The sequence below is a fragment of the Natrix helvetica genome (genome assembly GCF_964273705.1).
Source record: "Natrix helvetica genome assembly, chromosome: 2".
NCBI classification, from domain to species: domain Eukaryota; kingdom Metazoa; phylum Chordata; class Lepidosauria; order Squamata; family Natricidae; genus Natrix; species Natrix helvetica.
Window position 1 is genome coordinate 252,214,368 of NC_138552.1, and position 12,758 is coordinate 252,227,125.

The 12,758-nt window shown below is 39.3% G+C and overlaps 1 protein-coding gene across 1 annotated transcript in view; it reads right to left on the reverse strand.

Annotated features, from left to right (window-relative positions):
- Positions 1-12,758, reverse strand: part of LOC309388503 (cullin-9-like) — a 59,325-nt gene that overhangs the window by 14,138 nt on the left and 32,429 nt on the right. Inside the window, exons 18-27 of the mRNA XM_081945891.1 lie at positions 9,392-9,487; positions 8,139-8,314; positions 7,293-7,426; positions 7,012-7,197; positions 6,235-6,350; positions 5,520-5,702; positions 5,164-5,321; positions 2,912-3,149; positions 2,597-2,768; positions 110-255 (exon numbers count right to left, since the gene is read on the reverse strand). Of these exons, the coding sequence (XP_081802017.1) occupies positions 110-255; positions 2,597-2,768; positions 2,912-3,149; positions 5,164-5,321; positions 5,520-5,702; positions 6,235-6,350; positions 7,012-7,197; positions 7,293-7,426; positions 8,139-8,314; positions 9,392-9,487 (1,605 nt within the window). The remainder of the gene's footprint in view (positions 1-109; positions 256-2,596; positions 2,769-2,911; positions 3,150-5,163; positions 5,322-5,519; positions 5,703-6,234; positions 6,351-7,011; positions 7,198-7,292; positions 7,427-8,138; positions 8,315-9,391; positions 9,488-12,758) is intronic.

Sequence of the window (12,758 nt, forward strand, 5' to 3'; positions counted from 1 at the left end):
CCTAGCCCAATCAATGTCAATAAAACTAAAGCAGATGGATAAATACTAAGTATAGGTATGAAGCAATTTCCTATGATATCAATGAAGTAAGAATCAAGGTAGTCAGGACCTCCGCATGGTTGAAGCACAGAAGAATATACATTTGCAGGGTGGACACTTGCAGGATGCAGCCCTGGTACTTTAGCTCAGCATGACCCAGCCATGTCCACTGTAAACGTTGAGGCTTTGTATGTTCCATCCCAAAATGGCTCCGGCCTAAAAGAGAAAAAGTAGAGAAAAATACACTGAAAGCTCATCAAAACATTTTTATAAGCCCTCAGTCCCAGGCATGGCAATTATTTAGACACTGCGAACTCTCCTTTTTAAGATGACAACAATAATCATATAAGCCAATAATGATAATCCCATCATTAATGGCATGCAGAAAGCATACCTTCACTATCACGAATCAGTAGTTCTGCCCTCTGGAGCAGATTTCTTTGTAAGATTCGTGTGCCCCCCATTCTGACCCTATTTTAAAAATTCCTTGAAACCAGTTTTTCGTTCTCTCAGATCTCAAGCCAGCATGATGGTGGGATCCTCAAGAGTACTTGTACAAATCAAATATGTTTGTATACATTATTATCATTATACCCCATCTGTTTGACTATCATTATTATTCCTTCATTTTAAATGAGTTATACTAAATATTGGGTTCATTTAAATTATAACAATTCATTACATCACCTTCAATCTATGCAATAATAATATATCTTTATGTTATATTCAGTATCATTCTATTATTCTTGTATTAATAACATTCTCTAGTATCTTTCATTTCCATTTTTTAAATCTAACCATTGATAAAATAAATCCCGTATCTTATAAAATTGTTTATCTTCTTGTTCTCTAATTTCAAATGTCAATTTACTCATTTCAGCATATTCCATTATTTTATGAATAACTTCCTCCTGCATTGGTATTTTCTCATTTTTTTCCAACCAGGTGTGGATTTTAGTCCAATATTCCTCATCGTAGTCTTCACTTATAATTTATATAGAATCTCATATCATCAATCTAGTATATATGTATAAAATTATTATCATTATTAAACATTTATTTGACTATAACTATTATCACTTCCTTTTATGTGAAATATTTTAAATTTAGAATAAAATTATATTATGGCATTTCATTACATCATCCTAAAACCATCCAGTAATATTAACTCTTTATACTGTATACTACAGAAAATTGTATTATACAATACAATACAATAGTAGAGTTGGAAGGGACCTTGGAGGTCTTCTAGACCAACCCCTCTGCCTAGGCAGGAAACCCTATACCGTTTCAGACAGATGGCTATCCAACATCTTCTTAAAGACTTCCAGTGTTGGGGCATTCACAACTTCTGGAGGCAAGCTGTTCCACTGATTAATTGTTCTGTCAGGAAGTTTCTCCTCAGTTCTAAGTTGCTTCTCTCCTTGATTAGTTTCCACCCATTGCTTCTTGTTCTACTCTAGAATGTAGGGTTTCCTGCCTAAGCAGGGGGTTGGACTAGAAGACCTCCAAGGTCCCTTCCACCTGTTATTCTATTCTATTCTATCCTATCCTATCTTTGGTTACAAAACTTTCGTGCGTCCTCCACATAGTTCTCTTACAATTTATATAAAATTTCATATTATCGATTGTGTGTGTGTGTGTGTATATATGCACATTATTATCATTGTTAATCATTTATTTGACTATAACTGTTATTACTTCATTTTATGCATAATATTCTAAGTTTAACTAAATTTAATTTAGTTTTTATTATAGCATTTCATTACATCATTCTGTATCCTTCCAATAGTAGTGCAATCTTATATCTCCTGGCATTTGTAGTATTTGTGTTCTAATTGCTTTCTTGGTAGATCTTACATGGACATCTCTTGGCAACTTGTTTTCCATTGCATATCTTGTAAAGACTTGAGACCCCTCGTCTGTTCCTTCCATCAATTTCCCTTGGGTTATCACCGATGCTTCTGCCAAAATTTATATCATTACTTCTGCCAAATTTTCTCCCTTTTCTTCTTCTATATTCTGGAATCTGAGGTAAAATTCTGATCTGTCAATCTCCCATTCCAATATTCCACTCTTGTCTTTTCCATCCACGCTCAATCTGCTGTCAATATCACCAATTTTCTTATTTTTCGTTCATCTTTTTCTTCAATTTTTTGAAATCTGTCCTCATGTTTCATCATCATTTGATAAGTATTCTCAATTTTTTCATCTATTTTTTCTGTTCTTGGTTCAATATGCTCCTCTCTCTTTTCAATGTTCAACTAAATATGATTTTCCTTGTCAATTGGTTACTATGTACCTTACTCCTATAACTGATCAGTTGTTCCAGAGATAACAAATATTTATGATGGCCTCTCTAAAAATCTACTGAAATTTCTTTAGCGGAAATCTAAGCTAGTAATTTTCAGGTTTGTGAACACACACACACCTTTATTATAAAGTCTCTGAGTGAAGTTTTTGGGTTGCTTACCAACAACTACACCAGGTTTCGGTGGGACCTATAAAGAACACTCCTTCCTAACCCAGTTTGGATTCAGGATAGCCTCATACTCACTCTGGGTATAGAAGTCTGCAAACTTTCTCAGCTGCTGACTGAGGGAGGATGGGAAAAATCTGGCAGGGTCTTCCAGGTAGCAGAGGGGAGAGATGGTCCAACAACGAGGAGACAAAGCCAATACCTTCACTTCTGCCTCCTCCTCCTGAGAAAATGGTTTATCTTCCATCATCTGGGAGCAAAACAGATCCAATATCAGTTTTGTGACTAATAACAAGACATTCTTGGCAGCAATCAACCAGACAAAAGAGACTTGAGAAGACAAAAAAACTTTTAGTTGAGAGGACTACTTTGCTTTAGCTTTGTTCTTTTCACCTCATTTTCTTCCTCCTCCTCCTCCTGATGGTTTCCTTGTTGATCTAGTTCCAGCAGATGCTTGTCCAACTGCTGCAACTGGAAAAGATGAAACTGTTGCTGCTGCTCCTCCATCTCACTCAGGTTCTTCAGCATCTGCTGAGGGAAACGGTTGGGGAAGCAGATCCCAATGTACTCCACTACAGTAGATTCCAGCCACGTCTTCCCTTGAGACAGAAGACGATCTCCTAGATAGTATCTGGAGAGGCAAGGTGTTCACGGTGAAATTCAGAACAAGGGTCATCCATCAGCCACCCTTATTCTCACAGTCCTTAAGGTATGCCTGGAGATATAGGCGTATTTGATTCATAAGGAGCCAGGCCCATTCAAAGTACAGATAGCCCTCAGCTTACAACCACAATTGAGCCCAAAATTTATGTGACTAAGCAAGACAGTTAAGTGATTTCTGTCCCCATTACCTTTCTTGCCACAGTTGTTAAGTGAACCACTTCAGTTGTTAACTTTTATTAACTGTTAATTGAATCTAGCTTCCCCATTGATTTTGCTTGTCAGGTCACAAAAAGTGATCACCTATGACCCGGGGACATTGCAACTATCGCAAATACATACTAGTTGACAAGCATCCAAATTTTGTTTGCATGACCATGGGAATGCTGCAACAGGTGTAAGTTTGAAAAAAGATAATAAGACACTTTTTCAGTGCTGTTGTAACTTTGAATAATCACTAAGTGAATGGTTGTAAGTTGAGAACTATACAATACAATACAATACAATACAATACAATACAATAGCAGAGTTGGAAGGGACCTTGGAGGTCTTCTAGTCCAACCCCCTGCCTAGGCAGGAAACCCTATACCGTTTCAGACAAATGGCTATCCAACATCTTCTTAAAGACTTCCAGTGTTGGGGAATTCACAACTTCTGGAGGCAAGCTGTTCCACTGATTAATTGTTCTGTCAGAAAATTTATCCTCAGTTCTAAGTTGCTTCTCTCCTTGATTAGTTTCCACCCATTGCTTCTTGTTCTACCCTCAGGTGCCTTGGAGAATAGTTTGACTCCCTCTTCTTTGTGGCAACCCCTGAGATATTGGAACACTGCTATCATGTCTCCCCTAGTCCTTCTTTCTATTAAACTAGACATACCCAGTTCCTGCAACCGTTCTTCATATGTTTTAGTCTCCAGTCCCCTAATCATCTTTGTTGCTGTTCTCTGCACTCTTTCTAGAGTCTCCACATCTTTTCTACATCGTGGCGACCAAAACTGAATGCAGTATTCCAAGTGTGGCCTTCCCAAGGCATTATAAAGTGGTATTAACACTTCACGTGATCTTGATTCTATTCCTCTGTTTATGTAGCCTAGAATTGTGTTGGCTTTTTTGGCAGCTGCTGCACACTGCTGGCTCATATTAAAATGGTTGTCCACTAGGACTCCAAGATCCCTCTCACAGTTACTACTATTCAGCAAGGTACCACCTATACTGTACCTGTGCATTTTGTTTTTCTTGCCTAAATGTAGAACCTTACTCTTTTCACCATTGAATTTCATTTTATTAGATAGTGTGTAATGTTCAAGTTTGTCAAGATCCTTCTGTATCTTAAGCCTATCTTTTGGAGTGTTGGCTATTCCTGCCAGCTTGGTGTCATCTGCAAATTTGATGAGTTCCCCATTTATTCCCTCATCCAAATCATTGATGAAGATGTTGAAGAGTACTGGGCCTAAAACAGAGCCTTGGGGTACTCCACTGCATACTTCTCTCCATGTAGATGCAGTTCCATTGAGGACTACATGTTGAGTGTGGTTGGTCAGCCAGTTACAAATCCATCTGGTGGTGATGCTGTCTAAACCACATTCTTCTACTTTATCTAGTAGTAGGTTTTGGTCTACCTTATCAAATGCCTTACTGAAGTCCAACTAAACTATATCAACGGCATTCCTCTGGTCCACTAATTTTGTCACTTTGTCAAAGAATGCAATAAGATTAGTCTGGCATGATCTGTTTTTAACAAACCCATGTTGGCTTTTGGCTATTACTTTGTTTACTTCTAGGTGTTCGCTAATTCGTTGCTTGTACCTGTACTCATTAAAACAGAGCTATATTTATGTTCTTGAAGACATCTTCCTCCAGATTGAAGGAGCAGCAAGATGCTTTATCATTACTGCCAAAAAGCTTCCTACCTGAGACCTGTCTACTCTGTTAGTAAAAGTAGTATATTCATCTTTCCCTTCCTTCTTCCTCTCCACAAAAGCCTCACCGGTAGAATCGCTCAAAAGTGTTGGCTAACTCCAGATCTGCTAGGAAGAGGACAGGTTCCAGGCTCTGCTGTAGGCACTGAAAAGTCTCCACATTACCCGAATCTGCCCAGCTCTGTTGGATCCACCGGTCAATGTAACGGGCAAACTGCTCACTCACCTGGAAATCAGATTAATATGTTATTTGCCAAACATTTATTTAACATGTATTTCTTTCTGTCACATTAACTAACTACAATTTAATAACTACTTTTGGAAATCTTGGGTAACCACATGCTATTTTTTTAGAGAACAAATTTGGGGTGTCAAGTTGTACATCTGTGTTTTATGGAAATATCTACCTGATCTCTTGACTTACATGCATTGCTGTCAGGAAGGAGAGCTGTAACAAGCCTCCAGAGAAACCATGGCATAAGGCCAGCATGAAGGAAATCTGTTGTCCAAAAAGCTCCTCCATGGCAGTCCGGAGGCGCTGGTAGGTTCTGCAATATTGTTCCACAAAATCAGTGGCCTGCCAGGAGGACTCCAAGAAACATTTCACCTGGACAACAGAGAAGAGGGAGAGACAACATTTCAACTTTTTAAACTAGCTAAATGGGACCTCACCTGGGAAAAGTTTTGTTCAGAAGGTTTAACAATTTTTCATTGGATTCAAGCAAATTTCAAGCCCAATTGTTATTTGTTCAAGATGTTCCACCTAAATATTTTAAACAATTGTCTGTTTATTTGTATTCATAATTGTCTAAAAGCAACTAGGAGCCATGTGCTGAAAATTTAACAATAAACTCTACCTAGCTTAGCAGATAACAAAGTTGGAATAAACATAGTTTCACATGAGAGCTTGATTTCACATCAGCCTCTCTTTGAAGCCTCAGAGCTCCTGATACAGTTCTCTAAAGATGCCTTAACTTGTACCATGAATTCTAAAGAAGCATGAATGATGAACTGGATAATAGCTTATGATAGAAGATGTCAGTACAAAGACCCCAAAGCCTGCATTAATACCACGATTCCCCACTGCATGCACGCATTCATCCTCTTGTTGCTGAACACCACCTTTCAGCCATCCTTACCTGCTGCTGTACTACATCTTTCCAGCATTGTGTGATGCCTGTCATCCCACAGGGTTTATTCACTGCTGGCTTGATAACTCCTGAGCTTGATTCCTTGTTCTTACCATTCTTCCCATCTGCAAATTGCATGTTACACAATGTTAAGGAGCCATACAAATCCCTAGTTTTTAGTATGACACAACAACAATCCTTAAAGCACCTGACAAATTGACTCTCCTGAAAAGGTGGGATTCTATTACCATTTCCCAAAAAGTCTGTTCCAAATAATTACGTTTATATGATTGTAAGACAAATAGAAATTTGGTGTACCTTTATAATTATACCCATTAGAAAAGAGGGCTTTTTAGACACTCGATAATTTTATTTGGCTATACCCAGGGCATTTGATAGGGAAAAAGCAACAGTCTCCCCAAAGATACTGGTTTTCATATATTCTTGGCATTCTGTTAAATTCAAAATAGAAAGGAAGGAAGATAAAAAAGGAGAGAATATTTTACATTATTTCCCCTCTCAAGACTGTAGCAAAAAGATTTTTGAGATACAGAGCTAATAAGAGTCCCCAAATACTTGTCTCCAACTTCCCAAATCCTTCACAACTTTTCTCCAGTCAATAATTCCATGCCATCAATCTTTACAGTATAATCTTACAGATGACATGTGTTCTTGTCAGTATGACCATACAATATATCCAAGGGTATATACCCTTGTGTTATCATTCAACACTGGAAGAAGGACTTGCCCCCATTTCACTTATTTGCCCCAAAGGAGGACACTCACTGGTTTTAACAGGAGGTTTCAGCTCCTCAAGTTCAGGGCCAGCAGAATCTACGTGCACTAGCAAGTGGCTCAGGCGCCGAACACGGGAATTAAAGATGGAAGCTCGGCTCCTGGAATTCTTGGCTGCATCCAAATTTTCCAAGTATTGAGTTAGTAACCATGACATGGGGCTTATGCCACTGGAGTCTGGAAAGAGAAAGACAGTTAACACATCTGCTTGGAATTGGAAAGGATAAGAAAGACTTGGTTTTAAAAGACTTGTGCAAGGAAGCAACCAGTACCTGGAGATGTGATACTCTGCACCAAGGGAGTAATCAGAGCCTCCCAACAGGTCTTCCCTAGAGCCTGGGCAGCCTCATCATCAGGAAGGAACCGATTGGCAAATACTTGCTCGTGGCGCAAGGCACTGTTCAATCTGCAGTAGGAAAAAGATGTAGCTTATTTGGATTAGAACAAATACATTCCATAATGTAAAAAAAAAAAAGTAATACAGTGAGGAGGCACGCACTTAAGATACAATGATACATTGGTTATATGTTGTGAGTCACCCAAAATCACTTATGTGAGATGGGTGATCATATGAATCAAATCAAATTATTAATATTAATAATAGCATCTGCCTATCCCAGGTCCTTGGAATGGACTCAATAGATGAACAAGAATGCCAAATTCAGTCTAAACAACTGGCTGACTGTACAATGAACCATAATAATGCATGGAGCTGCAACCAAGGCAAAATTCAGATAAACAAAATCTAAGTTTGGGGGCAGAAATGTAACTTCAGAAAGAATCATAAACAAAAAGGGAAGGGGGAAGGAAGGAAGGAAGGAAGGAAGGAAGGAAGGAAGGAAGGAAGGAAGGAAGGAAGGAAGGAAGAACATTCAGACTTTACAAGATTCTGTTACTGTAAGCTTTTAAAAACTGTAGCATTCATAACTCAGAATCCTATTTTGATCTAACTTGAAGTACCGACACAGATTAACAAGCAGGAACACGGGTATCTTAAGAATGTTGGCCAGTAGCAGTGCTCATTTCTTTGATTTGCAAAAGCCAGCTCTGGGGCAGGTCCTGATCCTTAGGACAGTCCCGAGGAAAAGGACCAAAAATTATATCAGAAGAGGCCTGACCTGTTGAAAAGTTGCAGCAGCTGCATCCGATCTTCTAAGATTTCCTGGCACCAAGTGTGTGCCTTGGTGGTATAGAAGAGATATGTACGCCGGCACAGCTGCTCTTTGAAGATGGGCCAGAAGGTGGGCTTGGGACCTAGCACCTCAATGCCACGCACACGTGTGTCAATGCCACCCTGTAAATAACACAGTTTTCTCCAATGGGGAAATACTTTTCACGTAACTCCCCGTCTAATATGCAGGTGTTCTTCAGAGATATTTCTATTTCATTTGCAGAGCATTCAATTTTTACAGTTGAACAATGCGCCTCATATTACTCATATTACTAACAACAACATAAAAACAGTATTCTATCAATTAGAAAATTATTATAATCCTTTTTTTTTCAGGAAAGAAGCTACTATGCTTTTAAAATCAGTTTTTTAATCTATGAACTGTGCAATAAAGGAATGCCAGAAGGTCAATATTTCAAAAGGGGGGGGGGGAAACCCAAATAAAATAAAATTACATACAAAAAGGCAGCATAAATTGTGATTAAGCTGAAAATAATTTGTCATCCATCATACTGTATAGCAAAATTTATATCTTCTCAGACACTCATGCAGTTATAATTCACACAGCCAATGAATCTATTTTCTCTACACCATTTCCAAATATAAACTATAAATACCGCATTTTTGGAGTATAAGACACACGCTTTTCCCTCAAAAAAGAGGCTGAAAATCTGGGTGCGCCTTATACACTGAATACAGCATTTTTGCCGCCCAAAATTTGGCCCCTTCACCAAAATGGCCATGCATAGCTTGTAGGAGGCTTTCAGAGAGCTCCTGGGGCCTGGGGAGGGCAGAAATGAGCAAAAACTGGCTGTTCTTTGCTCGTTTTTGCCCCCCCTCCCGAGGAACACTCTACAAGCCTCCTAAGGGCTATTCATACTCTTGGGGGGGGGGGGGAGCCAGGTCTGTTTTTGCAAAAAACGGGCCATTTTGGGGAGGTTTGCAGAGTGCAAAAAGTTTTTTTTTTAAATTTGCCTCTTCAAAACCTTGGTGCGTCTTATACTCCAGTGTGTCTTATACTCCGAAAATATGGTAAGTGTTCAACTTACTGTTTGGAAAATGAAACACTTATGAAAAGCCTAATCTGAGGAAAGACCTATTTTGCTGACCGGTTTATAGCCATGGGTCAAAAACAATCAGGATGGTTAAGCACAGCTCTTTAGTCTTTGCTTTGTTTCAAGAAACAACATTCAGATTTACCTGTTGACAGCGCTTAATTTTGATCTGTATAATTGGCCAGAAGCGGCCCACATTCTCCAGAAGAACTACCCTATTGGCTGTAGGTAGGACATTCACCTGTTAGAAAAAGAGCCAAAGTCTCACCAAGATAAGAAATGCAAATGGAGAAAGCAACCTGCCTTTTTCAGATGTAATGAATTAATGTAATTAATAATATATGGGAGGTTATAATGCTCACTCTATAAGAACAGCATAAATGTATCTAGTAGGGCAGGAGAAGAGGGCACTCCTTTAAGTTTGAAGTGAGAAAGTTTATAAATACAAACTTGAAGAGCCCTTCTCCATTCAACTAAAGTTTTAGGGACAGGAAGAACATCATCCATTATCATCAGAAGAATATACCTTTCGTCAAGAACTGGGAGAATTCTCTCAATTATTTCTGAAGGCAGCTTAGAACAAAAACAGATGTGAACAAAACACATATGATTAAACTTTCTCTACCACCAGTATCCCTTCAGTTATATTTGTAAACCCTAAGCCTCTGAGCCCTCCTAGCATTAACACTGAGAATCACACAGAAACTTTCAATAAAACCACCATAAAAAGTTTGGGACTACTACCACCACCGACTTCCGCTCCTTCCGTCAAAAACTAAAGACTCACCTGTTTCGACTAGCCGGCTTGGCCCATTCATAGTCTTATCTTACCTCCTGGCAGATATTTTTAATTGAGAATTTCTAGGTCATTATTTTAACTTTAACTTTTGGGGTATTTTTAGGGGTTAGTTTTAAATACTGTTTTTAATCACTTTACTTTAAGATACAGTCTTTATAGCCTCCTCATCTAAGTATTTAAGGATCTGTGTATTTATATATTTATTCTTAGGTATTCCTTGTGTTTTAATTTGACTGTACACCACCCCGAGTCCCTTTCGGGAGAGGGGGCGGTCTAGAAATTTAAAATAAAGTTAAATAAAGTTAAAGTTACATGTTGAGCTACGTGTTGGCATTTAAAACATGGCAATAATGCAACTCCATCCTTATTTAATTGAATAATGGAGAGGGGGATCCTCTTGCTTGCAGAAACTGTTGGTTATTTCCATTTTTAACAGATATCAAGTTCCAGGAAAAAAAACTAGTTATAAACTACAAGAATATATTTTCAGCAGTGAGGCAGTAGAAAAAAAGCTGACAGATACGATTAGATGTCTAAGAAATTACGCTTCGGTTGCCACATTTATCTGACAGTCAACCAATGCAAACAATTAAGTATACGTGTACAAAATCCAAATGTACTTTCACATTAATGAGCTTTAGCTTCAACCATGCACATATACATCTCAGTGGTTAAGTAACAATATTTGCTTCTGAAGTTTCATCATCTGTCGCTCTGATTCATTAGTTAGATAGCAGTTGAAGAGAAACAATTCTACACCTAAGATAAGTGCCACTGCTGGGCAATATAGCAATAGGAAACCAGACAAATGTTTTCACACAATATATAGCAACTTGGTCTGTTTGATAAGATATAAATTGAAAGAGGCATGTGTCAAATTATGTCCCAAACATATTTTTACACAAAATTTCAATTGTGTAATTTGAAGAAATGAAATATGGTTTGGAGGGTTAGAATGAATAAAAGGCTGCTTGTACACATGCACAAATAGGTTCTTAATTAGACATGGGTTCCCATAGAACAGTTTCGAAATAAGGTTCACAATAATTGCTGCTCCCTAAAATTAAGTACAGGTAGTCCTTGACTTACAACCATTCGTTTTGTCACTGTTAGAAGTTACAATGATGCCTTATGTCTTATAACCATTTTTCACACTCAGAACTGCTGCAATATCCCTTTGGTCATGTATCAAAATTCTGACACTTGCCCCAGGGCCATGTGATTACCTTTGGCCAGGGGTGTCAAACTCAAGGCCCAGGGACTGGATCTGGCCCTCGGGGTGCTTAGATCTGGCCCGCGGGGCTGCCCTGGAAACAGCAACAGACTGGCCCGCAGTGCTTCTGACAGCAAAAATGGAGCTTGGGAGGGCCGCAAACTCTGTTTTTGTTGGCAGAGGGTTGTAGGAGGCTGTCACAGCCCAAAATGGCGGCCCTCCTGATCTCCATTTTTGTTGGCAGAGGGTTACAGGAGGCTGTTGGGAGCCTGTTTTCTCTGGCAGTGCACTCGAAGCACTGCAGGCACCCCCAACATGAGTGACATTGATCTGGCCATGCCCATCCTGGCCATACCCACTCCAGCCCCCTGAAGTCAAACACAACCCTAATGCGGCCCTCAATGAAATTGAGTTTGACACCCTTGCCTTTGGCAATCTTCTGACAAGCAAAGTCAATGGGGAACCCAGATTCACTTAACAACCATGTTAAGCAATTTAACAACTGTAGTGATTCACTTAACAAGTGTGGCAAGGAAAGTCATAAAATGGGACAACATTCACTTAACAGCAGAAATTTTAGTCCTCATAAGTTGAGAACTACTTGCAAATATTAGTCCTTATAGGTCGAGGACTACCTGCAAGCAGTTTCTCTGGATCTTGAATTGCTTCATTCAGCATTCAGCCTCTTTCAACATCCTCTGCTATTGTGGGAATAATTGACTTTAGGAATACTTTTTTGCATTGGATAACGAAAGGAAAGTAAGCTAATATAGGTGAACAAGAGACAGATCCAACCAAGTGGCAGTCAGTAACTCAAAGACACTCTGAGTCAATTAGAGATGATAAAAAGGAAGTTCTGTGTTGCCTCTGCTCCTCTATCTTACAATTACCAAACACACAATAATAAAAGTAGCTAAGGTGAGTTAGGGATCTCTACACTGTTAGCTCACTCAATAATTGCTAGACACAAATCCCTGGCCGGGTGCCAAAGTGGCCAAGGAGGTTCCATGATATGGTGTCTGCCTTCTTGAGGGAGGGGTAGTGCCTCCATCCTTGAAAGAAACGGTGGTATACCCCATTCTGAAGAGGCCTCATCAGCCCTGGATAACTATTGTTCTATCTTCAACCTTCCTTTTAGGGAATGGTGTTGAAAAAGTGGTTGGGAATTGCAACTGCTGAGGACCTTAGAAGAAAAGGACTTTTTAGATTCATTTCAGTCACGTTTCATTCTGGCATTTTATGAAGAGAAGGCCATGGCTGTACTGAGGTGAAGCCAGGAGGGAGATAGCACTTCTTGATCTCTCAGCAGCATTTGATACTGACAACCACAGCATCTCTCTGGATTAGCTCCAGAGTGGTTCTCTTCCTTCTCTTGGGACTGGATCCAGTCACACACACCCCAGGGGGGGGGGGGGAGGCAAGGAAGAAAGGTCACTTGCTAGGCCCTCATATGTGGAGTGCTTTCTCTCCTCCCACTCAACATCAACGTGAGACATGCTA